This window comes from Sus scrofa, chromosome 8 (genome assembly GCF_054392235.1).
Source record: "Sus scrofa isolate SSC_HxYL_T2T_F1_AM1 chromosome 8, Sscrofa_HxYL_maternal_Yorkshire_Landrace_v2.0, whole genome shotgun sequence".
In the NCBI taxonomy this organism is placed as follows: domain Eukaryota; kingdom Metazoa; phylum Chordata; class Mammalia; order Artiodactyla; family Suidae; genus Sus; species Sus scrofa.
Genome location: NC_139390.1, coordinates 19,482,240 through 19,508,123, shown reverse-complemented (window position 1 = coordinate 19,508,123; position 25,884 = coordinate 19,482,240). Strand labels below are relative to the sequence as shown.

The 25,884-nt window shown below is 47.5% G+C and overlaps 1 protein-coding gene across 9 annotated transcripts in view; it reads left to right on the top strand.

Moving 5' to 3' along the window:
* SEL1L3 (SEL1L family member 3) overlaps window positions 1-25,884 on the top strand; it is a 116,546-nt gene that overhangs the window by 72,774 nt on the left and 17,888 nt on the right. For all 9 annotated transcript variants that reach the window (XR_014812264.1, XM_084971667.1, XM_084971669.1 and 6 more), the window contains 6 exons: window positions 1,681-1,800; window positions 4,303-4,443; window positions 8,499-8,561; window positions 12,422-12,598; window positions 15,268-15,395; window positions 18,634-18,717. Coding sequence is in view for 8 of the 9 variants with exons in the window: in XM_084971667.1 (XP_084827793.1) it covers window positions 1,681-1,800; window positions 4,303-4,443; window positions 8,499-8,561; window positions 12,422-12,598; window positions 15,268-15,395; window positions 18,634-18,717 (713 nt within the window). In the remaining variant the exon portion in view is untranslated. The remainder of the gene's footprint in view (window positions 1-1,680; window positions 1,801-4,302; window positions 4,444-8,498; window positions 8,562-12,421; window positions 12,599-15,267; window positions 15,396-18,633; window positions 18,718-25,884) is intronic.

The following is a 25,884-nucleotide window of genomic DNA, read 5'->3' as shown; positions in this document are numbered from 1 at the left end:
ACAGTGGGGGAGGCTGCCGGGCGACCTCCTCGGGCGTGGGGCTGCAGACGAGAGCTTGTGAATCTGAGTTCTTTTTTCCACCGACAAACGGAGAGAGGGTCAGAAGGGAAATCAGGCCTGGCTCCTTGTTCCCTGAGGCTTCTCTCCCCCGAGCTCATCCAGATCCAGGTTCTCACCACCTGCCTGCGGTCTGCTCGGGGCTGGGAAGCCCTCTCCAGCCCCCGCCCCCACCCGCAACACTGCGCGGGAGCCCGTCGCCCCCAAGGGGAGGCTGGGAAAGGAGAGCGCTTTTTTGACCCACAGCTGAAATGTATACATAAAAATGAGTCTTTATTCTCTTCAAAGGAGGCCGATACCTGGGAGGCTGTGTGCAAATTCAAACGTTTTGCGAACTTTCCCCCTTGGGCTCCTCTTTCACGCCTCCCGCACGTTCTTCCTCACATCCTCCGAGTTAATGTGCCCGCTTCTTTTCAGAGTCGATTTAATTTTGGGAAATTGCCAAAAGATATCGGAGGTTGAGCCGGCTAAATAAAAAGGGTTAGTCATGCAGGATAATAACACTTCGGGATAATAAAAAAAAATAAGGTTAGACTTAGAAAATATTGATTTACCTTTTTTGATGCTGTGGGTCTGGCTCTGAAATCAGCACGGCAGTGGACTTCTGAACGAGCTTGAGCGATAGAAGTGGCAGTGGAAAAACCTGTGTCCTCTGGAGGCAAACGCGTCGATAAGAACAAAAAAATGCCCATTTAGATACGGGGCATGTGATTCACTCATTTTAAAAGAATTTGATCTTCTGGCGTTGCAGACACACCTCATATTTCAATTATGCATACCGTTTTTACTTGAGCAAGTTCTGCTTGAAGAATAATGTCATGTCGGTAAAAAGCAAGCTGGTTTCTTGTTTCTTGGGTGGGGGGATGATACCTTAGGTGTTGGAGATTAACAGATACACGTGACTATATATAAAATAGCTAAGCAGCAAGGACCTAACTGTATAGCACAGGGAGCTCTACGTAATATTTTATAATGACTTATAAGGGTTATTATTAATCTGAAAAGAATATATGTGTGTGTGTGTGTGTGTAACTAAATCACTTTCCTATATACCTGAAACTAGTGCAACGATGTAAATCTATGATAATTCAATTTTTTAAAAAAATTTTAAATTTAGGAGTTCGCATCATGGCGCAGTGGTCAACGAATCCGACTAGGAACCATGAGGTTGCGGGTTCGGTCCCTGCCCTTGCTCAGTGGGTTAACGATCCAGCGTTGCTGTGAGCTGTGGTGTAGGTTGCAGACGCGGATCGGATCCTGTGGCTCTGGCGTAGGCCGGTGGCTACAGCTCCGATTCAACCCCTAGCCTGGGAACCTCCATATGCCGTGGGAGCGGCCCAAGAAATAGCAACAACAACAACAAAAAAAAAAGACCAAAAAAAAAAATTTATTAAAAAAAAATTTTTAAATTTAAAAAAGAATAATGTCATATACCTGAAACTAATTCAACAATGTAAATCTACTATACTCCAATTTAAAAAAAAGTTTACATTTAAAAAAGAATGTCATGTCGTTTGCATGCCCATAACATTTATTCTCCCTTCTTTCTTTTCTTCCTTCCTCCCCCTTCCCTCCCTCCCTTCCTTCCTTCCATCCTTCCTTTCTCCCTGCCTCCTTTTTTAGGCATATGTTGAAACAATTAGACTAAAGGATGATGAAATACTCAAGGTACAAACCAAAGAAGATGGAGACGTCTTTATGTGGCTGAAGCATGAAGCTACTCGCGGCAACGCGGCAGCTCAGGTAACACTGCGGCCGAGGTCTTGAAAAGTCTCTCAGCCACGATAGGCCACGTTATGCTGCGGTAACAAAATATCCCCAACCCAGTGCCTTAACCCAACGCCAGTGTATTGCCACTCACGCTCCCCATCCGTTGGGGGTTGACATAGGCTGGCCTCTCATAGTCCCTAGGAACCCAAGCTTCTCCGATTAGACCCCTAGGACGGAGCCTTCACCAAAACACGTTTCCAAAGCCATTGCAGCAGGGCTGGCTCTTCATGCCTCTGTACGGAAGGGGCACAAGTCACTTCTCACTGTTCATTGACCAAAGCAAGTCCACTGGTCCCTCCTGACTTGGAGGGGCTGGAAAGGTGGTCCGACCCCACACCCAGAGGAGAGTGCCGTGACATGAGTGCTTATGAGTGCTGAGATTACCATCAGACCTTCCTGTGCATCAGAAATAAAATGAAGCATCTTGGGCTGCAGGAGGGATTAGATGGGCCTCGAGAAGAAGGCCACGAACTCAGCCAGGAGAATAAGAGAAAATCTGTGTGGCATTTAGACCGAAAGGATCCACCCTGTATTTTGGATGGACTTGTAAGGGGTACAGGAAAGGCTGAGGGCTGGGAGGATGTCCCCTGCCCTAGCTGGCCTCTGGCCCCGATTTCACTAGGAGGGAAAGCCCTTCCCAGAGCCGGCTGAGGCTGATGGCACTGGAGGGAGTAAACCTCCTTCCCTAAGGAGGGACTCAGCGTTTGCTTTGTGCTCCTGGTGAGCACACAGGTTCCGGAAACGCCTCTGGATCTGCTAAGCAGGAGGAAGAGCAGAGATGGGAAAGAGAAAGAAAACCAGGAGTTGCTGCCGAGACAGTGCAACAGGATCGGCAGTGGCTCTGGAGTGCAGGGACACAGGTTTGATCCCAGGCCTGGCACGGTGAATTAGGATCTGACAGAGCAGTATCTGTGGTGCAGGTCACAACGGTGGTTCCATTCTGATCCCTGGCCTGGGAACTCTGTAGGCCACAGGATGGCCAAAAAGAGAAAAAGAGATCTCAAGTAAACAAGCTAACATTAGAAAGAGAGAGGAGTTCCTGCTGTGGCTCAGTGGTTAACGAATCTGACTAGGAACCATGAGGTTGTGAGTTCTATCCCTGGCCTTGCTCAGTGGGTTAAGGATCCAGCGTTGCCATGGGAGTGGCCCTAGAAAAGGCACAAAGACAGAAAAAAAAAAAAGAGAGAGAGAGGGAAGGAAGGAAGGGAGGGAGGAAGAAAGAGAGAAAGAAAGAAGGGAAGGGGAAGAAAGAAAGAAAGAAAGAAAGGAAAAGAAAAGAAAACCAAAGAACAAACACATTGACAAGCAAATACCAGAGACCCTGGTGAGACGGGTCTCCTGTTCCTCCAGTAGCATCTCAGAACATGCTTTCCTGTAAGTTATAAGGTTTTTCTTTTGCGGGGTGGCGGGGAGTGGGGAGAGAAGGGAAGGAGATGATAAGAGAAGGAAAAAGAAGGAAAGAGAGCGAGGGGCCCACATGGGGCCAGAATGACCACAAACGGTGCCTGTGGCTCCTCCTTGAGGTCTGTCCCAGCCTGCAGCCTTTCCTCCCGGAAAGGAATTGCAGGGCCTGGTTCTGGAGTGCGGCGGCCAGAGCTGGGTTCTGGGCGCTCCGGAGCTTTGCACGAACTTTCCTAAGGACGGTCGCTTCTTTCCTTCATTCAGCAAATCTTTGTTGCAGAGCTTCTGTGAGTTCCTGTTGAATTCTTCTGGGTGGGGGCAGAGGGGACAAGAACAGACAAAGAACATCTCGAGGTCCCCACCCCCAAAGACTCTCAGACTCCACCGAGTCTGATGGTGGAGCTGGCATGTGGACAGATGCCAGGAGAGGAGGGGGCCGATGCTGTAGGGAGATGCCCTAACTGATACGGATGCACACAGGCCTCCACGCCATCCACTGGGCCATGAGGACACCGCCCAAAGGAGAGGGCATTTGAGGACAGGAGACCGTGTGGCTGTTGGTCAGTTTCCATCCAGCTTTGATCCATTCATTCACTCAGGGACACACACACCATTTCCGACTTAGGATTTGTATATACACAAGTTCACCCATGGGCTCTGGTCCCCATTAGGAAGATAACGTGTCTACCTAACTCTCGGTTCTCAATATCAAAACATTTTATTTTATTCATTTATTCATTTTGTCTTTCTAGGGCCGCACCCGCAGCATATGGAGGTTCCCAGGCTAGGGGTCCAATCAGCCTACGCCAGAGCCACAGCAACGTGGGATCCGAGCTGCACCTGTGACCCACACCATAGCTCACAGCAACGCCGGATCCTTAACCCACCGAGCAAGGCCAGGGATTGAACTCACAACCTCGTGGTTCCTAGTCAGATTGGTTTCCGCTGCGCCATGACGGGAACTCCAATATAAAAACATTTTAAACTAGATTTGCCTACCCCCACCCCCTTTTAGAGCCTTATATAGTAAGCATGACAGGAAAGTCATTATTCTAAATTGCTACTGTCTTGCAGCAACGGTTGGCCCAGATGCTGTTCTGGGGCCAGCAAGGCGTGGCCAAGAATCCCGAAGCAGCCATCGAGTGGTACGCCAAGGGCGCCCTGGAGACCGAGGACCCCGCTTTAATATACGACTATGCCATCGTCTTATTCAAGGTAAGACTCGCTCCATTTGTGCTGAAATTGCACAGTTCTTATCAGACTTCCTGAGCGGTTTCCCGCAGGCTTGCTGGCAAAGAGGAGTCCGTACCAGAGGAATCTGAGTATCTGCTTCTCTTTTCTGATGGAAAGGGGTATTTGCTGAAAAGGCACAATCAGAAGCAGTTTCCTGGTCTTGTTTTTAATCATTCGTCTTATGTTTGGCACCTGGATTCCCTTTGCTTTTGCAAGAACGGCAGCCTTCTGGAGGAGACACCCATATTTTAAGGAGTGGTACCCAGCCAGCCGCTCCCAAGGCGCCGTGAGTTGCCACCAGACAGAGCTGTCATGGAATCCCAGCTTAGACACGGTGTGTGTTTGGGCTGGATCCCAACTGTCCCGTTGGTCATAACAACGACCTTGGCTTTAAGCCGACAGGAGAGCAGGAGGAGGGGTGGGGAGAAGATTAGCCCAGGAGACGGAGGATGGAGTTCAGATCCCTCCTCTGCAGCCATCGGCTGTGTCCTTGGACTTATCTGATCTTGTAAGACAATGGCAATGACCACAGGTCGAATGAGATCACCTAAGGAAGCGGCTTCAAAACTATAAAATACTCTACAGAATAATAATAGTTCACACTGACTGATGCGATGCTTATTACCTGAGGTGCCTGTAGCAACACATTCAGTCCCCATGATAACCTTGTGAGGCAGGTACGTCCGTGTATCATGACCGCTGTTTATATGTGTGTTAACAGCGGCTCAGAAAAGGTCTGTAACTTGCCCAAGGTCACGTGACGGGTCCATTCCAGACCTGGGACTAGGATGCAGGCAGTCTGGCTTTGGACTCTGTGCTCTTCGCCCTCAAACAGAGACACCAATTCACCAATCTTGGAAAAGTAGAATGCTGTTGGCAAGCTTTCTGCTGGGCAGGAAGACCCTTGGCCCCTGTGTCCAGACCCCAAGGAGGCAGCCACCCACATCTAGCAAGTGTCTTCAAAGACTTGGGCAGGCGCATCGCCAGAACCACAACTGTGGCCACTCTCTGATTAACAGCCATGACTTTGGCTATGCTTCCAGCCCTCCAGAGTCTTAAAAACCTATTGGTTGTTATGGTTCCAAATTTAGAGCCCACACGTTTTCTTTGTAGTCGTCAAATCAACATAGAAACGGTTTGACTCTTAGCCATATGCCAATGCATTTGTGTGTTTATACAATAAACGCCCCTTCAGGGCTGACAAAATGCCAGACGCTGAGCATGGACGGACAGATGGATGCAGGAGCCACATCCCTGACCCCAGGGGTCTCACACCCTCATGGGGAAGGCGGAGGACTGAGACAGGCACCCAGGAGAGGAGTCCATCCTCCAGAGTCGGGGCGGCCACTGCCCGAAGTGCAGAGACGCTAAAGGCTTGAATTGGACATTACTGCTGCCCACGAGGAGGTCGAAATCCAGAGAGCGAGCCAAAGACGAAAATAAATGACATGGGAGGTGACAGTGTTTCTTCAGGGTCTGATTTCCCAAACCTTAAAGCCTTTTTGGTTTTCCTGCCTTCTAACTTACCTCTGCGTGGACTGAAGGAAGTCTCTTCCAACATCTCAAGGCAGATTTCTACCTCTGGCCAAAGTTGGCTTTGAGTGTTTTCCATGTCAAAGAATCACATACAAAAAAAAAAAAAAAAAAAAAGAATATTCCCAATATCCCCAAAGGGAGGAACAGTAAGGTACACTTGGCATATTGTCTTGTGGGGGTTTTGGGTTTATTGTATTCAAAGATGAGGCCACAATGATGGCTGTAGTTTTGTGCAAGACGGTCAGCTCCATTCCATTTCACGTCCACGAGAGGATGGAGCTTCGACTTTTACAGCAGCCATGCATTCATTCAGTGGGTAGTTATTGACCACTTACTCTGTATCAGGACTTGGCGTTTCTCTCGCTTTAGCAATTTCCAGTACGACTCAGATTTCTGCGTAGTGTATAACCTTTGTGCCTGAAATCATCCCACTTTGGATTACGTAGTGGTACCAGAAAATCCCTGGCCTAGACATCGGAGTATCTGAATTCTAGTTCTTGGTCCAATTGTGACGTTAGTCAACCTCTCTGGGCCCCGTGTTTTTGGGGTTTTTTTGGGCTTTGGGGTTTGTTTGTTTGTTTGTTTTCTTTTTTAGGGCCGCAGCTGTGGCACATGGAGATTCCCAGGCTAGGGGTCAAATCAGAGCTGTGGCCGCTGGCCTACACCACAGCCACAGCAACATCAGAGCTGAGCCTTGTCTGTGGCCTACACCATAGGTCACAGCAACGCTGAATCCGCAACCCACTGAGTGAGGCCAGGGATGGAACCTGCGTCTTCATGGATCCTAGTCAGATTTGTCTCCACTGAGCCACGACGGGAACTCCTGGGACCTGGTTTTATTCCTTTGGAACAAAGCAGTTGGAGAAGATAGACTTTGAGTGCAGTCAGGTTCTAACGTTCTGGCATTCTGGTCATTCTGATGCTTCCCTGAAGTCAAAAAGGTTGTCTCGTTGCTCCATCCGGTTACTCTAAATAGCCTTCTCGTCCTTTTCCCTTTCCTCTCTAATTAAACGAAGTAATGGTGCACTTCCGAAAAATATTTTCATCTTCCACTTTGCTCCAGCTCATCGGTTTTATTAAATAGGTAAGTGAAAGTCTAGAGGAAATCCGACTTTCGTGTATGTAATTTCTCCTCGATTTGGAGTCAGGATTTTATTGGGGGTCCTGAAAACTGTAAGGACAAACACATCCTGCAGCATGGTTTCTGTGTCCTGTAAAGAAGTTACGAAACATTCATCTTTCTCGGGATAGAAATGAAAATACACGGGGGAGGGAGTTCCCTCTCCAGCACAGGAGTTAAGGGTCCAGCACTGCTGCATTGTGGCACAGGTCACAGCTGTGACTTGGATTCGATCCCTGGCCCGGGAACTTCCATAGCAAGCAGGTGTGGCCAAAAAAGAAAAAAAAAGAGAAAGAAAATCTACAGGACATAGCATGGCATTTATAAGCTTGGTCTCTGGAGCCTACCCGACTGGATTCAAATCCTGCCTCTACTTATAACTCGCTGTGTGATTGTGGGCAAATTTCTCAGATGCGAATGACAGCACCACAGCTGGAGTTGAGTTAAGAGCCATATTCATTGAAAAATCATCTCACGTTATATCACCTGTGACCCTGTCAAGTGCTGAGTCTGAGACCAGGAGGACTCTGGGGGGTGTGAGTCAATGGCAGGCTCCAAGTGAGCTTGGAAGCCTGGGGTTTGCATCCTTCTCCTCTTGCCTGCCATCTTCACGGTCAGACCTGGGTCCGAGAGCCCTCCGGAGACCCTCCTGCCCACCCTCAGACCCAGCATCTTCCCACGGGGTCCTCCAGATCCCTCAGTGTGGAATCCAGAGTTCCTTTCTTATAACGAGAATCCCCAAAGCCGTTTCTCCCTGTAACGTACAAACCACCTCTGCTGGAAAAACTTGATTTTGCTGGAGGAACCCTATCAGCTTGTCAGCTTCTCAGGCAGCCGATTCCAAGAGGTCCTGTCTCCTTCACTGCTGGCTCTTGATCGAGCTGGCTCTGAAGCCCTGATGTGCCACTGTGGGGACTCCCACAAGGACCCTGGAAGGTTGCAAAGGACAGCCTAAAAGCTCTTGACTGTCCAACGCAGATAAAGTGCTTTATCTGGCTGGCCACCTAGATAATCCCCAGAGAAACGCCACCAGGACCACCTTATCCATGGCTTCTCCCAACAGCGTCTGTGGATTGACCAAAATGTGATCCAATGGGTGATAAACGGGGGGTTTGGTATGGATGTTAAGCTGAGAGCGTGAGGTTTATTGCCTCTGTTTTACAAATGAAGCAAAATAACGGTGATGAATGTTGGTGATCCGATGAGGATGCTGGGATCGTGGTTCTGCCTATAGAAATCTCCAAGATGAGGTTTTTAACTTGAGAAGGCTGGGGCTTTATTTTGAAGCATCATTTATCAGATACTGACGGATCTGTGTGATAGTGTTGTGTGCACTCTGGGTTTATTTTCTTCATGATCATGGCTGTTTATCATTGTTTAGGGTCAAGGAGTGAAAAAGAACAGACGGCTTGCCTTAGAGCTGATGAAGAAAGCAGCTTCCAAGGTAACACTTGAGCATATTGTCAGACAGAAACATTGCCGCCACACACACCCACGCTCTCACGAGTCGCTGGCGAGTAAATGGCCAGCCTTCTGAGGAAGGTAGAAAGGCGGAGGAGGGGGCACTTCTATCCTGGCTCAGCGGTAATGAACCCGACTAGGATCCATGAGGCTGCGGGTTTGATCCCTGGTCTCTCTCAGTGGGTTAAGGATCCAGCGTTGCCGTGAGCTGTGGTGTAGGTTGCAGATGCAGCTTGGATCCCACCCTGCTGTGGCTGTGGTGTAGGCGGGCAGCTGTAGCACCGATTCCACTCCTAGCCTGGGAACTTCTGTACACCGCAGGTGCGGCCCTAAAAAGGAAAAAAATAAAAAAAATAAAAAGCTGTGGGGAGGGAGGGGTCGCTGGCTTTGCAGTGGTTAGTCATTTTTGAGCTACAACTCCTACAGAAACCTGCACAATGGGGATGGCAGCATTCAGAAGCCCAACTCACTTGCCAGTCAGTAGAACTCAGACCAAGTTTGTTCCAAGGCTAAAATTATAATCAAAGGCTGCCCTGATAATGAGCAGCAGCGGCGGCAGTGGGGGCTCCTTGAAATGGAATGGGCATAAATGCCATTGAATCAGGAAAACCAAAGCCTGGTTCCTCTGAAGTTAACTCTGTGGTATCCAGAGCTCATTTGCTTCTCTGGGCTTTAATAAAGGGGCTGCCTATCAAGGGTATTGCCCGATTTAGGAAATTATCTTCCTTTTGTCACTCTTGACTCTTCAAAGTTATCGTCAAGCCAACTGGTTTCAATATTGGCACTACAGAGTAGAAGGTATAATACCGCTTGTGAGACACACACACACACACACACACACACATGCATGCACACCTGCATACATTTCTCTGCATGCAAACACACCTCCAATGCGTGACACCCACACGGGCACACTCCCATGTGCCTGCAGACAGATTTGCAAACAAATGGATCCATAGAAACCACTGTAATTTTACAGCCTCCACGAGGTCCTTGAGAGCCCTTCAGGTTCCTGAGTGTGCTTTATCCCCAGGGCTGCTAATATTTGCCCCATCAACCAAGACTCCCAGAGTAACCTTGGTGATTTTTCTTCCTCATTCCCTTCCTTTAGGGAGCTCAGCAGGCCTTTTTTTTTTTTTTTTTTTTTTTTTTGTAGAACAGGAAGTTCAACGTGGAGTAAGAGCCCTAAGGCTTTTTCTCCACCTAGGTGGTCTCCTGGCAAGCGAGCCGGGAGAATGGAACCCCCCTCACCACCCAAAGCACAGGCCCGCTCCCACCCTGAGACAGGCTATAGGGCAGAAATAGAAAAGCAGCTTAATGGTGGCCACCGAGGGCATAGATTCCAGAGCACCTGAAAGCGAGGCAGGCACAGGGCTTCCTGGCAGGTGTGAAATTTGCATCTCTTTAGCCATGCTGGTGGTGAATTGTTGTGTAAAGTGCTTTATTTGGCATGTATTTTTCACAGACTCTAGATGAATACTGGAGGGAATGCAATTTTATGACCTGGAGTGGTAAAATTCTTAAAAGAGTTACAGGATATGCTCACTCATTCACTCCACGGGGAGCTTTTAAACCCTTCCTCTTTGTCAAACCCTGTGATGAAGCACAAGGTCTGATTTGGGAGAATTAGTTCAAAGTCACTTGAAAGTAAATCTGTGAATACTGCTGTCCAGAATAAGGTGTGAGCATTAAGAAATAAAACAAGGAGTTCCCGTTGTGGCTCAGTGGTTAATGAATCCGACTGGGAACCACGAGGCTGTGGGTTCGATCCCTGGCCTTGCTCAGTGGGTTAAGGATCCGGCGTTGCCGTGAGCTGTGGTGTAGGTCACAGACTCGGCTCAGATCCCGAGTTGCTCTGGCTGTGGTGTAGGCCAGTGGCTGTAGCTCCAATTCGACCCCTAGCCTGGGAACCTCCATGTGCTGCGGGTGCAGCCCTAGAAAAGAAAAAAATAATGAAATAAAATAAGATTTCTTGTGGAGCTCCTGATCTGGGTCCCAATGAAATTTCTACAGAAAGTTCTAGAGTATTTTTGGTGATGACAGGTATCTTTGAAAAAACCCTAAACCTCTGGAGGTGAGCCCTGAAGAAGCCATTTTGATGGCTATTCCCTAGGCTTGTTCCCAAGCTGGTTCTTGTCACTTTGTGGTATGGCCTGGGCTGTGACTTCATGGAAATGCATTCATCCTGCAATCTCTCAGGAGACTGCCTTGTCTCTGGTACCATGCGGGGCTCCGGAGGGATGCGGCTGTGACTGATCCATGGCACTGAGCCCATCCCAAGTGTCCACTCTCTGCCAGTCTGGACCCTCAGGGTGGAGGATTTGGATTCCGTTTTGCGTGTCACCTGCATTCCAAGGCTGGCTTTCGTTCACTGGTCAAGTATTTATTGAGCACTTCCAAGTACTAACATAGGTGCATAGGAGACAAGGAAGATCCCTGCCCTCATGGAGCACCTATTCTTTTTTTTTTAAGGCCACACCCACAGCCTCTGGAAGCTCCTGGGTTGAGTCTGAGCTGCAAATGCTGGCCTGCTTCACAGTCGCAGCAACGCCACATCCAAGCTGCATCTGTGACCTCTGCAGCAGCTTGCTGCCTCCCTGGATCCTTAACCCACTGAGCAAGGCCAGGGATGGAACCTGCATCCTCATGGATACTAGTCAGGTTCTTTACCCACTGAGCCACAACGGGAACTCCATAGAGCATCTATTCTAAGGGGCCTTATCAGTTTCTTCCTCTTGGTCTTCCTGGAGTCTGGAATCTAACATAGAAACTAGGAGGAAGTTGTGTTAGGAGCCATTGCAGACTTGAAGAAGCTTCAGGCTGGGGTCCTGGCATCCTTTATAAGGGGAACTGGTCCCTCAATTCTGAAAGGGGAGGCATGTCTACAGCCGTATCATCCTGAATGTGCCCCATCACGTCTGAAAGGGGAGGCGAAAGAGATTTGGTTCCATGCCTGAACTTACCTGTCTTGCAGGTGCCAGGGCACTCACTGTGTGCTTCTCCCCCCTCTGCTTGTCCGTGGTCTTATGGACGCAGCAGGAAAGGAGCAATGAGTGCCCTGAATACCCAGGTTTGCACACTTACACCTCTGCAGGGTTCCTGAGCCTTCAACAACCAGGCAGGGGGCTGCCACCTAGAAGCAGGTGGGAGCACCTGTGGCGAGCAGAGGTGGGCACCTGAGAGCGTGAATCAGCAAGAACAACCAGGCCTGAGACTAGCTTCACACGAACCAGCCCTTCGCTGGTACAGCCCCAGGTTTAGACACAGCCCTGAAAGCGCCCTCCCTTCTCCACCACCCTCCCCTCTGCCTCAGCCCACCTCTACCTGTCAGAGGCAGGATGCTAAGCAGTCCCAGGTAGGCTGTTGCAGCTGCTTCCCACAAAGGGTTTGCTGGTGTTCAGGGCAGAATCATCAACAGATGGGCTGGCAGGTTACCTAGAAACCTTCCCGGCCAGGGCAGGTTTCTTTTCGGGCTTCCTGTCTCCGTTGAGCGCTCCTGAATTTCAAGGCATTGTTGATACTGCAGGGCCATTAGAGGCCTTTGCAGACCCCGGCTTTACGAAAGAGCCCAGAGAGGCTGAGCGATGATTTTGGGGGCCAGCGTCACGGTCGAGCCAGAAGGCGGCAAGCCCTGCAGCAGCCGGCAGAAATCCTCCTGGGAGGATGCGGAGGCGGCCGCGTGTTTTCTAGCACTTAGCGTTCCTTTAATGCCATCTGCCCCCCAAAAGGAGACAAGGAAGGTTTTCGCTCAGGTTTAGGCAGGAGGCTTTCACAACAATTGATTCTTTTTAGGTTTCATTTAAAAAAAAAAAAGTATAATTTCTTGCTTGTTCTGAAATCTAGGGATTGCATCAGGCAGTCAATGGTCTGGGCTGGTATTACCACAAATTCAAGAAAAATTATGCCAAAGCAGCCAAGTACTGGTTAAAAGCAGAAGAAATGGGGAACCCAGATGCATCATACAATCTTGGAGTCCTGTATTTGGATGGCATCTTCCCCGGAATTCCTGGAAGGAATCACGTGAGTAGGACTTGGGACCAGCTGGGCAGCTGGCCAATCACGGGGTCAGGAAGGGAGTGTACTGTCTGCCCAGCCCAGACGAGGCCCCGTGGGTGGTACACACACCCCCTCAAGACCCAGACCATGATCTTGAGGGGCTCCAGGGCTCAGTTAGGAAGACAAGAGAATGAAGAGCAAAGGCTGGCATTAGCCAAGTGCCAAGGGTGTGCCAACTGCTGTGCCCCAGACAGTTCTGGAAAGGGGAACCGTGAAGGCTGAAGCAGGCAGGAAGGCTTCATGGAGGAGGAGGCCTGAGCTGGGGAGAGAAGAGGGAGATGATGCAAGGTGAGAATGAGAGAGAGAGAGGGAGAATGGAGATTCATGCCTGGTCTTACTGGAAGCAAAGACAGCTGGTTCCAGATAGGGTTGCCTGGTATGACAGCAGGTTTAACAATAATGTAAAAAACACTGGCAATCTTTAGTGTTTGCTGCACCTCTCCTCTGGGCCAGACACTCACAAACCCTCCCCGGGTCATCCTAACTACCTTCTGGAATAGTTACTATTATTTATGTCCATTTTACAGAATAAGCAACTGAGGCTTTGAACGATTACCTCACGTAGTGGAGTCAGGACCTGGTCCTTGTGTGAAATGGAAGCCCCTCATTATTCCTAACAATATTGATGGTGATAATTATAATCCGAACGCCATAGCACTCAACAAATTAATTGAATACCCACCCTATGCCAGGCGCTCTTGCGGGCAACAGGGATACTGCAGCAGACAAAGTAACCCCTGCGTGGGGCAGCTAGCATTCCGGTGGGACAGACAAATAATAACCAAGCCTATGGTATGAGGGCAGGCGGAGAGAAGTGCTATGGGGAGAAATAAAGCAGGACAAGGAGGCTCGGGAGGGTGGAGACTGGGGGATGCTGTTTTATAACGGAGATTAGAAAGGGTTGCTTTGAGAAGGCAACATTGTACAGATGCCTAAGGGAGTCTTGTGAATCCCTGAGAGAACATTCTAGAAAAAGGGAATGGCCAGGGCAAAAGCTCTGAGAAGAAACCAGCAGGTCTGGCGTGCTTGTGCAAGGAGGCCCAACGGGCAAGAGCCAAGGGCAGAGAAGGCAGCGGGGGTGGGGGGTGGGGGGCTGGGTGTGTGGAGATGAGCTCGAGGAGGCAGGTGCCCAAGTCCTTGTGACCACGCAGCTGCTCTCAGCGGGATGGGACAGCTCTGAACAGGGCAGTCGCACACTGGGCTTTAAAAGGCTCCTCCTGGAGTTTTCGTTGTGACTCAGCGGGTTAAGAACCCGACTAGTGTGTATGAAGATGTAGGTTCGATCCCTGACCTCGCTCAGTGGGTTAAGGATCTGGCATTGCCGTGAGCTGTAGCATAAATCACAAGTGTGGCTCGGATCTGGTGTGGCTATGGCTGTAGCGTAGGCTGGCAGCTTTGGCTCCAATTCAGCCACTAGCCTGGGAACTTCCATATGCCGCAAGTGTGACACTAAAAAGAAAAATAAATAAAATAAAAGGCTCCCCCTGACTTCTGGTGGAAACTGGGCTTGAGAGAGACGGGAGCAGGCGGAGGGGGTTAATGCGGAATCCAAGTGAGAGGATGGGCAATGTCAGAAGGGGGGCTAAGATGTGAGTAGATTCTGGATGTATTTTGAAGGTCAAGGCAACAGGCTCGGCTGATGTTTGGATGTGAGGTGGGAGGTGTGGGAGAGCAGTCAGGATGACTCCAGAGTGTTGGGCATTTCTTGAGGAGGGAAGAAAGGAGGGGGCATGTAGGGGACGGGCAAGCTTTGGCAGCAGATACCAGGCTGAGAAATCAGAAGAGTATTCTTTATAAAGCACCATACCAAGTCTCGAGAATGTATTATCTCAATTAATCCTCATGACAAACTTTCATGCCAGTTACTCTCAGAAGCCACGTTTTTCTGTTTTGCAAAAATCGAATTCTTCTCTTAGTTGGAGAGATTAACTAACGGGCTCAAAGTCACAGAGCAAGGAGCAGAGCTGGGGTTTGAACCCAAATGTGTCTGACTCCAAATCCCATGCTTTAAAATGACAGCCTGCGGGAAATAATAGTAGTCAGCGAACACACACTCATCTAAGTGTTTGTTTTCTTTTCTTTTTTCCCTCTGCCTCTCCCTGACTATGTAGGAGGCTGGATATTTTTATGCACCGCCAGTATCTGTTAGCCCTCCCACACATCTGCGAGCAGGGATTTTTTTATTGTCATATTCTAATTCTCACCTACCTACTTGAGATGCAGTTTTTGCGTCTGAGTTTGAAAAAAAAAAAAAGATATGAAGCAAGGTTACGAAAGCAAATGCCTGCATTTGCACCCGGTGTGACTTTTGATGCAATATTGTCTCTAGCTGGCAGGGGGTTATGTGAGGATCCGATGAGATGACAACGATATTCGTGGTGTCACGGTATCTGATGTATTGGGTAACCCATCTGCAGAAGAGCTGCGGTCAAGGTTAGCAGGTCAAGAAGCCAGCTTCTGGGATTGGCTGTCTTCCTGGAACTTGACTTGGTTTAAAAAAAAAAGAAAAAGTATCTGTAGTTATAAGCCTGTGACAGTATCAGCCCCTAAGTACTCCCCTACCTCAGCTCTGCTAAAACCAGCCCTGGAGGCTTTCTGACTCATGAGCGTGACGTGTGCTCATCTCTTTACAGACTTTAGCTGGTGAATATTTCCATAAGGCTGCACAAGGCGGACACATAGAAGGAACGTTGTGGTGCTCGCTCTACTATATCACAGGCAACCTGGAGACCTTCCCTCGAGATCCCGAGAAGGCTGTGGTGTAAGAACCCATCAGATGTTGCGAATGAAGGCAAAGCCATAGACACTATTCCCCATGCCCAAGAAAACAGAGTTCTTTTTCCTTTTATTCTTTTTTTTTTTTTGGCATTTTATATTTTTCGTTTTTATTTTTATCCGTTACACCTGCACATACAGAGCCAAATCATTTGACAAGACAAAAATTTAAAACAAAAGTTTTGTTCAGAATGTTAAAAAATCATTTGACAAGACAAACCAGGAACCGTCTGCCTCCCCCCCACCCCCATTCCATTTCCCGCTTCCTAGAATAAATCACTTTTCATCTTTTAATTATTTCTTTTTCAATCACCTCTATGTCTAAATCACCTGCTTAAACCACTCTTTCCTTCCTCCTTTCTTTCTTCCTTCCTTTTCTTTCTTTCTTTCTTTCTTTCTTTCTTTCTTTCTTTCTTTCCTTCCTCCCATTTCTCCTCCTTAATTTCTTTCTTACAGCCAAACCCTTGACATATGGGAATTCCCAGGCCAGGGGCTGAATCTGACTGCAGTGACCTATGCCCCAGCTGGGGCAATATCAGATCCTTTATTTAATCCATGCTCTGGGCCAGGGATTGAACCTGTGCCTCTGCAGTGAGCCTCTGCAATCAGATTCTTGACCCACTGCGCCACAGTGGGAACTCCGGAAACCACTGTTTCTTGTTCTACTCATTATAGGCATGGTCTAACGATGCATCGCTGGGAAAGGCATCGTCGTTTCACTCTGCCGCCTCCTGCCCTGCACATTCGTGCTTTCCTGCCCTCTCCCATCCTCCCAGTAAGCCCCCCCACTCCGAGTTTGGTTGGATCCATATCGGGATTTATATTCTTATGACCAGTTAGCGCTCTTCGCAGCTGAGCCATATGGTATACTAGGTCTACTCTTTCTTTCTTGACTAGCTTTTTGTTTTCTATGGAGTAACCATGGTTACTTATTTGCTTAGCGCTCTGTGTCTCGTGTCCTATGACTCGATCTCCGCGTTCTCCTTGATTCATCTGAATCTCCTCTCAGTGTGTCTGCATCCATCAGGTGCTCCATTCATTTAATTTTCTTGGCACCATCTCTCCTGGAGTCTTGGTTCAGGAAGAGCCGTCCTCCTGAAATTCACCTTGTCATCACTGTGGGGCTCCCTTTCCCTTTGTCTCCATCTTTTGGGCTCTCCTCTTTGCTGGATCCCTTTTCTTTCTCTTCCCTCGCTGACGCCTACCTGCTGGTGGAGCATCTCCTACAGTAGCTGCCTGAGGAGCAGTAACTAGGAGGCACATTTTTGAGGTCTTGCATATCTGAAGCTATTTTACGTGAGTTGGCAAACCATGTCCCACAGATAACATGTGGCCCATGGCCCATCTTGCGTGGCCCCAAGAGTTAGGAAGGCTTTTTGCATTTTTAAAGGATTGTAAAACAAACAATGAAGTAGTACAACAGACACCACATGTGGCTCACAAGGCTTAAACTACTTACTATCTTATCCTTTACAGAAAAAGTTTGAAGACCTCTGCCTTAGACCCTTTGCACACTGATGGTCTGGCTCCCCTAAAGGTCATCTTTCCCAGGACATTCGAGAGCAAATTTAATCTGCCCTGACCTCAGTGATGAAGCTGGATTTAGACTTGGGGCTTTTTATCATTATTAGTTAGGAAATTTTGTGTAAACATTCTTAAGTTTCATGGATTTTCTTATTATCCTTTCGTTATTGGTTTCCAGCCTAATTCCACTGAGATCAGAGAATACATTTGGGATGACTTCAGTCCTTCGAAATGGGTTGAAGCTTGCTTTACGATCAGCATATGGTCAATTTTAGCATAGCCTTTATCGTCTTTTGAAAAAAAGTGTGTTTTCTGGACTGGTTGGGCACAGTGTTCCACATATATATCAGTTACATCAAGCTGGTTAATTGTGCTGTTCAGATCTTCCATATACTTTCTGACTTCTTTTCTTCTTATATCAGTTATTGAAAGAAGTGCATTAAAATCTCATATTAGGAGTTCCCATTGTGGTGCGGTGGAAATGAATCTGATTAAGAACCATGAGGTTGCAGGTTCGATCCCTGGCCTCACTCAGTGGGTTAAGGATCCCGCTTTGCCGTGAGCTGTGGTGTAGGTTGCAGACACAGCTCAGATGTGGCGTTGCTGTGGCTGTGGTGCAGGCTGGCAGCTGTATCGCCAGTTGAACCCCTAGCCTGGGAACCTCCATCCGCCTCTGGTGCGGCCCTAAAAGAAGCAAAAAATTAGAAATTAAAAAGTGTCATATTGTGGATGTATGCTTATCTAGGTTTTTCAAGTCTGCCCATTTTGCAGTATACATCTTGAGTATATAATGGATCGTACAGGCAGAGAGTTGCTTTACCTCGTTCATGACGTTTTTATCATTTCCAATGTGTCCTCTTTATCTCTGTTGATGGTCCTTGCCTTAAAGTCTGCTTTTTCTGAAGTTGGTTTACTTAAACTTGCCTTTTTTTATGACAGTTGCATGTGCTGTCTTTCTCCATCCTTTTCCTTTCAATTTTTCTCTGTCCTTTAATTTTCATGCGTGTCTCTTGTAAGCAGCCTGTAATTGGGTCTTTGTGTATTTTTCATGCAGTCTTACAATTTTGGTTTCCAATTGGTATATTTAAAGTTCATTTACATTTAATGTAAACATGGCTGTATTTAGTTTTAAATCTACCATTTTACTCCACTCATTCTCTATTTGTCCCATCTATTCTTTGTACTTTAATTCTTTTTTCTTGCCCTTCCTTCATGTTAATCAAGTATTTTTTTTTTAATTATTGTATTTCTTAGAGTTCCCATCGTGGCACAGTGGTTAATGAATCCGATTAGGAACCATGAGGTTGCGGGTTCAATTCCTGGCCTTGCTCAGTGGATTAAGGATCCAGTGTTGCCGTGAACTGTGGTGTAGGTCGCAGATGTGGCTCGGATCCCTCCTTGCTGTGGCTGTGGCTGTGGCCCGCAACTGTAGCTCCTATTTAAGCCCTAGCCTGGGAACCTCCATATGCTGTGGGTGCGGCCCTAAAAAGACAAAAAGAAAGAAAGAAAGGGAATTGAATGCAAGGCTCTCAAAATGTATCTTTCTTTACCTTCTTAATATTCAGTTCTGGTTTGTTGCTCCATAAAAATTCTAACAAGCAAAATATTCCCCCAACGGGATTGATTGAAATCACATGAAGTAAAAAGCAATTATTTAATTTGCCACAGTTTGGATATTTTCTCTGCTGTTTCCTTTTCAGATGGGCAAAGCACGTGGCAGAGAAAAACGGCTACTTGGGCCACGTCATTCGCAAAGGCCTCAACGCCTACCTGGAGGGCTCTTGGTAAGTTAGGCTGAACTGTCTCAGCCCTTACCTTTCAATCTGTTGGTGTAGTCTTCAGAGATGGAGTCTTAAAATGCAACCACAAAAGCAATTTGCAGGGAAATCACAGCCTCTCAGTAATGATATTCAGAGTATCACTGACTGATTGGCTGTTGATTGGAAAACATAGCATTTCCATGTTTAATTATACACAAAAATTAGTTCTCAAGGGGGAGCGTCCACATTCATCAAGTTGAGAGACACGGGAATACGTTGACTTCTCTTCCTTGAGGCTCACTCTTCCCGGGTTCAGAGTCTGGGACAGCACGGGGGATCCTAGGTGACCCTCTGCCTCTCACCGGCAGGCCGCAGAAAGGCTAAGATTTCCACCTTGTTCGTGGGAAGGCGTGAGAGCCATATATTGCAGGTTCAGGCGACATCTTTCCATCAGGTTTTTTTTTTTTTTGGTCACACCTATGGCATGTGGAAGTTCCCAGGCCAGGGATCGAATCTGCACACAGCAGCAACCCAAGCCACGACAGTGATCATGCCAGATCCTCACCCCACTGAGCCTCTAGGGAACTCCTCCTCATCAATATTTTACTGTCTCTTCCATGACCAGGAGCCCAGGATTGCTGGAAGTCACCCACCAGGCCTCAGTGTCACAGCCCAACAGGCTCCCCCTTTCAAATCTCACCTGTGCTGGATGGAATGAGACACCACCCATAAGCACCTGTAAACGCCTCCCATTTGCAGTTCCTTGATTTTGCAAATAAGGGCACACTTCTCCAAACTCCACCTGAGTCCATCTTCCTGGTTTCTTCTGTTGGACCTCGCACTCCGTCTTACTTTTCCTTGGGCCACATTTTCCTGGCTCCTTTATAGCCGAAAGGATCCAGGTATTTCTGTAATACCGAAAAAGGATATGTAAATCAGCACACAGCCCGCTGGGCCACTGCCTCAGGGACGTTAGACCAGACACATCATCTATCATACCCTGATCTGAACCTTAATTAAAAAGGAAAATAGAAGCCCAAAAGAATACCATGTTCTTCTTTGGTCCATGGGTGCCCATGTAATCAACAGATAGCACCTCAGTGAATGAGAATCTCAAATGAGAGAATGCAGGGAAAATGAGCCTGGTGGGAAAAAAAAAGCACTGAGGAAAAATGCTTATTATTATTATCATCCTGTGAAAGTTTATTATCTGTGGCCTCAGTCTGCATAATCAGAACATTTTTTAAAGATATGATCATTTTTCCAGTTGTTATACCTTCCAATTTAGGGGCTATTGTATCTTGTTTCCCAAGTGAACTTCAATTCAGAAAACTCCCAAATCTGACTTTTGCTCATTTCTGCTTCTCACTCTCCAAATTTCCCACCCTCTACGCCCCACAACGTCTAGGGGGAAAGTAAGCATTCAGATAGCAAAGTGTTTATATGTGGGGTTTTTCCAAAAGGGACAGCACATCTGTAAATACTCCCCAACACACACACACACACACACACACACACACACACAGCCTAACACTTTTTCCCATAATGAGAGTATCTGCTAATAGCTTAGCTTTCTTGCCTACTTTTGAACTGAACGTCATGAAGCACTTCAAGGAGTTTGCTGTGAACGGGCTTTCCCTGGTGGTCTGGGGGTTAGGACGCAGCATTTTCACTGCTGCGGCCCAGGTTGAATCCCTGGTCTGGGAACTGAGATCCCACATCAAGCCCACCGCATGCCACAGCAAAAAGAGCAGGAACATTTGCTGTAAAGGTCAGAGGAATTAAGGTTTTGGTGGCCTGCTGTCCTTTTTAGAATATTCAGCCATTTCACAGTTGATTTGGGGCGGGGGGAGTTATGTGTTTTCTACACTGTTGGGGAGTTTGGGTTCAGTTTAGCAGATCTTATTGAGTATCTGAGATCTTACCTTAAATGCAGGGTGCCCTGCTGTAGCTGCCTAGGATGCCACAGGAAGGGCTAGGGGACATCTGCCACCTCATCTCTTTCTCGTGCTAAACTGTAGTTTCTCAGATGCCCATACTCTCTCTGACCCCTGGGCCTTTGCACTTGCTGTTCCCTCAACCCAGAAATCCTGCCCAGCCCCTCCTCCCTTTTGTCCTTGCCTGGGTCCTGATTGCTCTTTACTTGCTTGCCCTCCAACATGTATCCCAGTGCCTAGCACCCAGGGGCACCTGGAAGGTATGTACCCAAAAACTACTGAGAGGGAGTTCCCGTTGTGGCGCAGTGGTTGACGAATCTGACTAGGAACCATGAGGTTGCAGGTTCGATCCCTGGCCTTGCTCAGTGGGTTCAGGATCCGGCGTTGCTGTGGCTGTGGTAGGCCAGCAGCTGCAGCTCCAATTCGACCCCTACCCTGGGAACCTCCATATGCCACAGAAGTGGCCCAAGAAATGGCAAAAAGACAAAAAAAAAAAAAAAAAAAAAAAAGCAAAAAACTACTGAGAGAATGAAGTAAGGAAAAGAGACAGAACAACTGTAACTCAGAAGCCCTGAGCAGGATAGAAAGAGCATCGGGGATTTGGAGGAAGAAAAAGTGCCACCTGCTTTGGGGGACTTAGGTCAACCTCTGTAATGGAGGTCAGATGATATGACCTTGAGGGGGTGGGTGGAATTTCCATTTACTCACGCAGAGAACAGCACTTCTGCTGAAGGGAATCACAGGAACGAAAGCAAAGACAATGACAAATTCTGGGTGTGCCTAGAAAATTTCAAGTCACCCAAATTTTGCCTTGAGGGTAAAATTTGTACAAGGGAGTGATACATGACAAGGCCAACGAGGTGCTGCCTTGTGGAATTTTGAATAGCGGGTCATGTACTTTTTCCTTAATTTGTGAAGCAGTGGGAGCCATCAGTAGTTGGGGGAGAGGACAGTGACGTGACAGAGCTGGGTTCTGAGATGCTTTACCAAACACCTGTGAATGATGGCAAAGCAAAGGGAGGGCCTGAAAGGGGGAGCGAGTTCAGAATCCAGGTTCAAGGAGCTGAGCTTCTGAGGTGGAGCTGTGGCTTGAGCCAGGCAAGTTGTCTTCTCTTTTATCCCACAGTAATGGTGACATGCATGTAAATCCCAAAGCATAGCAATAAAATGAACACCTGTAACCCCGCCACCCCACTTAAGAAAAAGAGCTGTCATAGCCCCCCTCGTTTCCCTCCCAGACTGAACCCACCTCCTACCCCCTCCCCCAGAACGAGAACAAACCCTCATCCTGGGTCCTGTTGTTGCTCTGCCTCAGGCTTGCTTTATAGTTTTGCTTATATGGATATATTCCTAAGCAATACATTTGACTTGTTTCTGAGCTTCATATCATTAGAATCATATTCTATATAATTCTTCAACTCTTCTTTTTTCTTCTTTACTTAACCTGATGTTTCTGAGATTCATATCTTTTGATACATGTGCCTGTAGGTCATTCATTTTTGTTGCTGTCCTATACCACGATTTGCTTACCAAGTCTCATATTAACACGTTTGGGCAGTTTCCCTTTTTTTTTTTTTTAAGCTGTTTTTAAGAACAGCATGGCCATGAACATATTTTTATGTCTATCCCGGCACATACACGAAGAGTTTCTCTAAAATATAAGCTTAGGAGTGGGGTCACAGCCTGGCCATAAGTTCAAGTCTACAAGATAATGCCAACTGTTTTCCAAAGTGTTTTATGAAGTCACACGCCTGTCAACCACCTATACATTTCTGTGTCTCCATGTCTTTGCCAGTCTTGAGGCTGATGCTAAGTATCCTTAAAGATATGTCTTAACCTGGACTTGAGAGCGTTTCCTGTTAACAGGAAGAAACACCCAGTACCCATTACGATGGGATTATCTTTGCCAAAATATCTTTAAGACAAAATGCTTGCTCACATCCTTCTCTCCGAGCCTCCAAGAGCCTCAGGAGTTAAATAGGAACTATATGAGCGTTGGCCTCCCCAGACCACAGCGTGGTGTTTTGGGGGTACCATCTCTCTTGCTGGAACAGAACTAAATCAGCCGTCAGTGTCCCAGGGCCCTCCCCTTTTTTCATTTTCCGTGAGTGAATTTATTCTGGACGTTATTTTCAAATTACATGTGTCAGTTTGATGAGCTTGTGCTTTTCTGGGTTGTTCCAAGATTTATATGGGATAGTTTAAAAGAGGAGCGTGGTTGAGAAAAGGGCTTTTTGCTGTAGAGGCATTACATGGGAGATGTTGTCGTGCCTCAGGCTGTCCTTGGACACCAGGAGAAGTCGGCTAAGGAGAGGCCGCCTGTCATGTTTCATTTCTCTCCGCCTCACCTCTCTGTGTGTCTTATCCGTGGGCTGTGTGTTATTGTCCTCTGTCTTAAAATATACCCCAAACACTTAACCCAGAAGGTGAGCCAGATTCTGGGAAGCTTGAGGCAAGACAAGCAGGCAGGCAGAATTCCACTGGAAAGAGATTCATCTTTTTGCCAGAGAGCAGGGTTCCTAAATTCCACTGAGACCCCCAGATCTTTTTTTTTTTAATCTTTCCAGTTTGAGCTGCTTCAGGCATTGATGGGAAAGAGCACAGAAAAAAAAAATAGAATTGTTTGAGAAACCGCTCAGAGATACTCAAATTCACGATTCACAGCAAACAGCCAAAGGGTGGGTGATTACAATGCAGCATTATAAATGTTCTGTAAATGGATGGGCTGGGTCAGAAGTGAGCGGGTAGCAAACGTTCTTGACTCTGAACCCCCTTCTCTCCGCACCCACGCCCATCAGAACGATGGCCCAGGGCACTTTAGAGCATTGGAAATAGAGCTGGATGCCCTGGTCGGCTTCCTAAACCTTGAGGACATTCGCAGAAGGACCGTAGAGTGTTGTGGTTTATCTTTGGGCTTCCTGCACGGAGCAAATGCTGAGTAAATGTGTGTCCTGGGAATACAGGGCTAGAAATACCTGTAGTTAATACTTACAGACACTTTCAGCTGAGACACAATGAAGTGAGAGCAAAGCGGGGAAGCTGAATGCACGTGGGGTTTCTGCAAGGGTGTCTGTCGTGTGTCCGAAGTTTTAATAAGCTGAGAAAGTCTGGTCTTCAGCGTTCTGACCCCCTGCCTAGAGATCACCCTTCCATGGAGGAACACGGCTGGTGGTAGGTCTGGGGTCCACGACCTCTGCTCGTGGCTTCTGCAAGATGGAAGCCAGAGGTGGCGCTCTGTGCAGCGCTTCTATTGATATCCATGCGTTTAGACCTCTGCCGGGTGATTTCAGTGCCTCCTCAAAGGAAACGCTTGAGAATTCTGTGACATTTCCTCTCGGCTTACGCAATAATCGGACCATGGAAATCTTCCTTAAAAACGTGTTTCTCTTCCCTCCCCTGTCACCCAAGTAGCTTTAGAGGCAAGGTATTGTCTTGATAAACTTTCTCGTAGTGAATCTGTTCTTGGGATTTCTCTTGTGGCACAGCAGGTTAAGAATCCCCCTCGGGTCGCTGCTGTGATGTGGGTTTGATCCCTAGCCCAGAAACTTCCAAGTACCATGGGCGCAGCTGGAAAAAAATAAAATAAAAAAGAAAGAAAGAAAAGCTTTATCATAGTCACTCTATTCTTACAGGAAGTGTCAACCTTGACACACCCCCTCCCAATTCTAACAGTCTGTCCAACTGCTCTTGAGGACAAACTTGCCCTGTTACTTTGCAGTCACAGGAGCCCCATTCCATCCAGTTCCGGCAGCAGAAGCTGCTGGCCTGATATTTGACCTTGGAATCATCTCATTCCTTCATCCGTCTTTGGGGGAAACTGAGGCACAGGTGCAAACCCACGTGTCTCCAAAGAAGCTTGAAATGATCATGCCTTTGGAACCGGACTTTACCACAGAACAGTGGAGACGTCCTGCAAAGCCCGCCCCACACGTCCTCCATCTGGGGTGTGCTCTGAGGATTCTTGTCACCAAGCATGATTCTTGCAGGCTGTGTGAGAAAATGCCTGGGGGTCTCTTGCGTTGTTGCAGTTGCGGACTTGTCATCTGGCTTGTCTGTGCTGGGGACGCTGCTTAGCCAGCTCGTCTCTTTAGCGTGAGTCATGACTAATTGGTCGGCCTCCTTGAGTATCTCAGAGGCGGAGAATCAGCACACTCAGCAGCCACATGGCCGTGACCCGCCGCAGGTCTGATTGCAGGTCTGCCTGTCCTGATCTGACCTCCCCCGTCACCTCTGTCTGTCCCCAGGGGATAGGCTGCCAGCAGCTGCTTTGACCGTGTAGAAAAGATGCCTTCAGATCTGCATCCTTATTCCCCCAGCCCAGCCTGCCCCAGCCCTGGCTTAAACCAGTTCCTAGATGGGGCTAAGATTAAGAAGGAGTTCTTAATGTCAGCTACTGAAAATGAGAAAATAAAAAAGGTTTAGAAACAACTCTTTATGGTTAAGATAAATTTTCAACTCATGAAATGAGTAACGCAAAGAAAATGGAGGAAATCAGATAAGTCCAAAAAAATAATTATCACTTGCATGCTCGTCACCTAGAGATGGGTACTGTTAGCATTTTGGTAGATCATTTGGGGGTTTGGGGTTTTTTTCTCTACGTATATGTACCTGTACATGTGTGTATGTGGGTACACGTGTATATTCAATTTTATTTTTGTTTTACAGAAATGGAATTTTGCATTGTTTTTGATCCTGCTTTGTTTTTCAGCCCATGGAAAATTTTGCATAGACATCTTTCTACTTTTTGGGTTTTTTTTTTTTTTTTTTTTTTTTTTTTTTTTGCCTTCTCTAGGGCCGCTTCCCATGGCATATGGAGGTTCCCAGGCTAGGGGTCTAATCAGAGCTATAGCCGCCGGCCCACGCCACAGCCACAGCTATGCAAACCGAGCCACGTCTGCAACCTACACCAGAGCTCACGGCAACGCCGGATCCTTAACCCACTGAGCAAGGCCAGGGATCGAACCCCCAACTTCATGGTTCCCAGTCGGATTCATTGACCACTGCGCCATAAGGGGAACTTCTCTACTTTTTTGCATACTCTTCCTCAACATCATTTTAAATGGCCTGGCCTGAAAGGAGCTGTCCCATTAATTTAACTAGTCACCGATTTTTCGATTTTTTAAAAAAATTGTTTTCATTCACATAAACAGCTCCACCACGACCTCTGTTGCCATGACTCCTTGCACATGTTTCTGATTGTTTCTGTAGAATAATCCCTCATGAGGCAAAAACTGTTGGGCCAGGTGGCATGTAC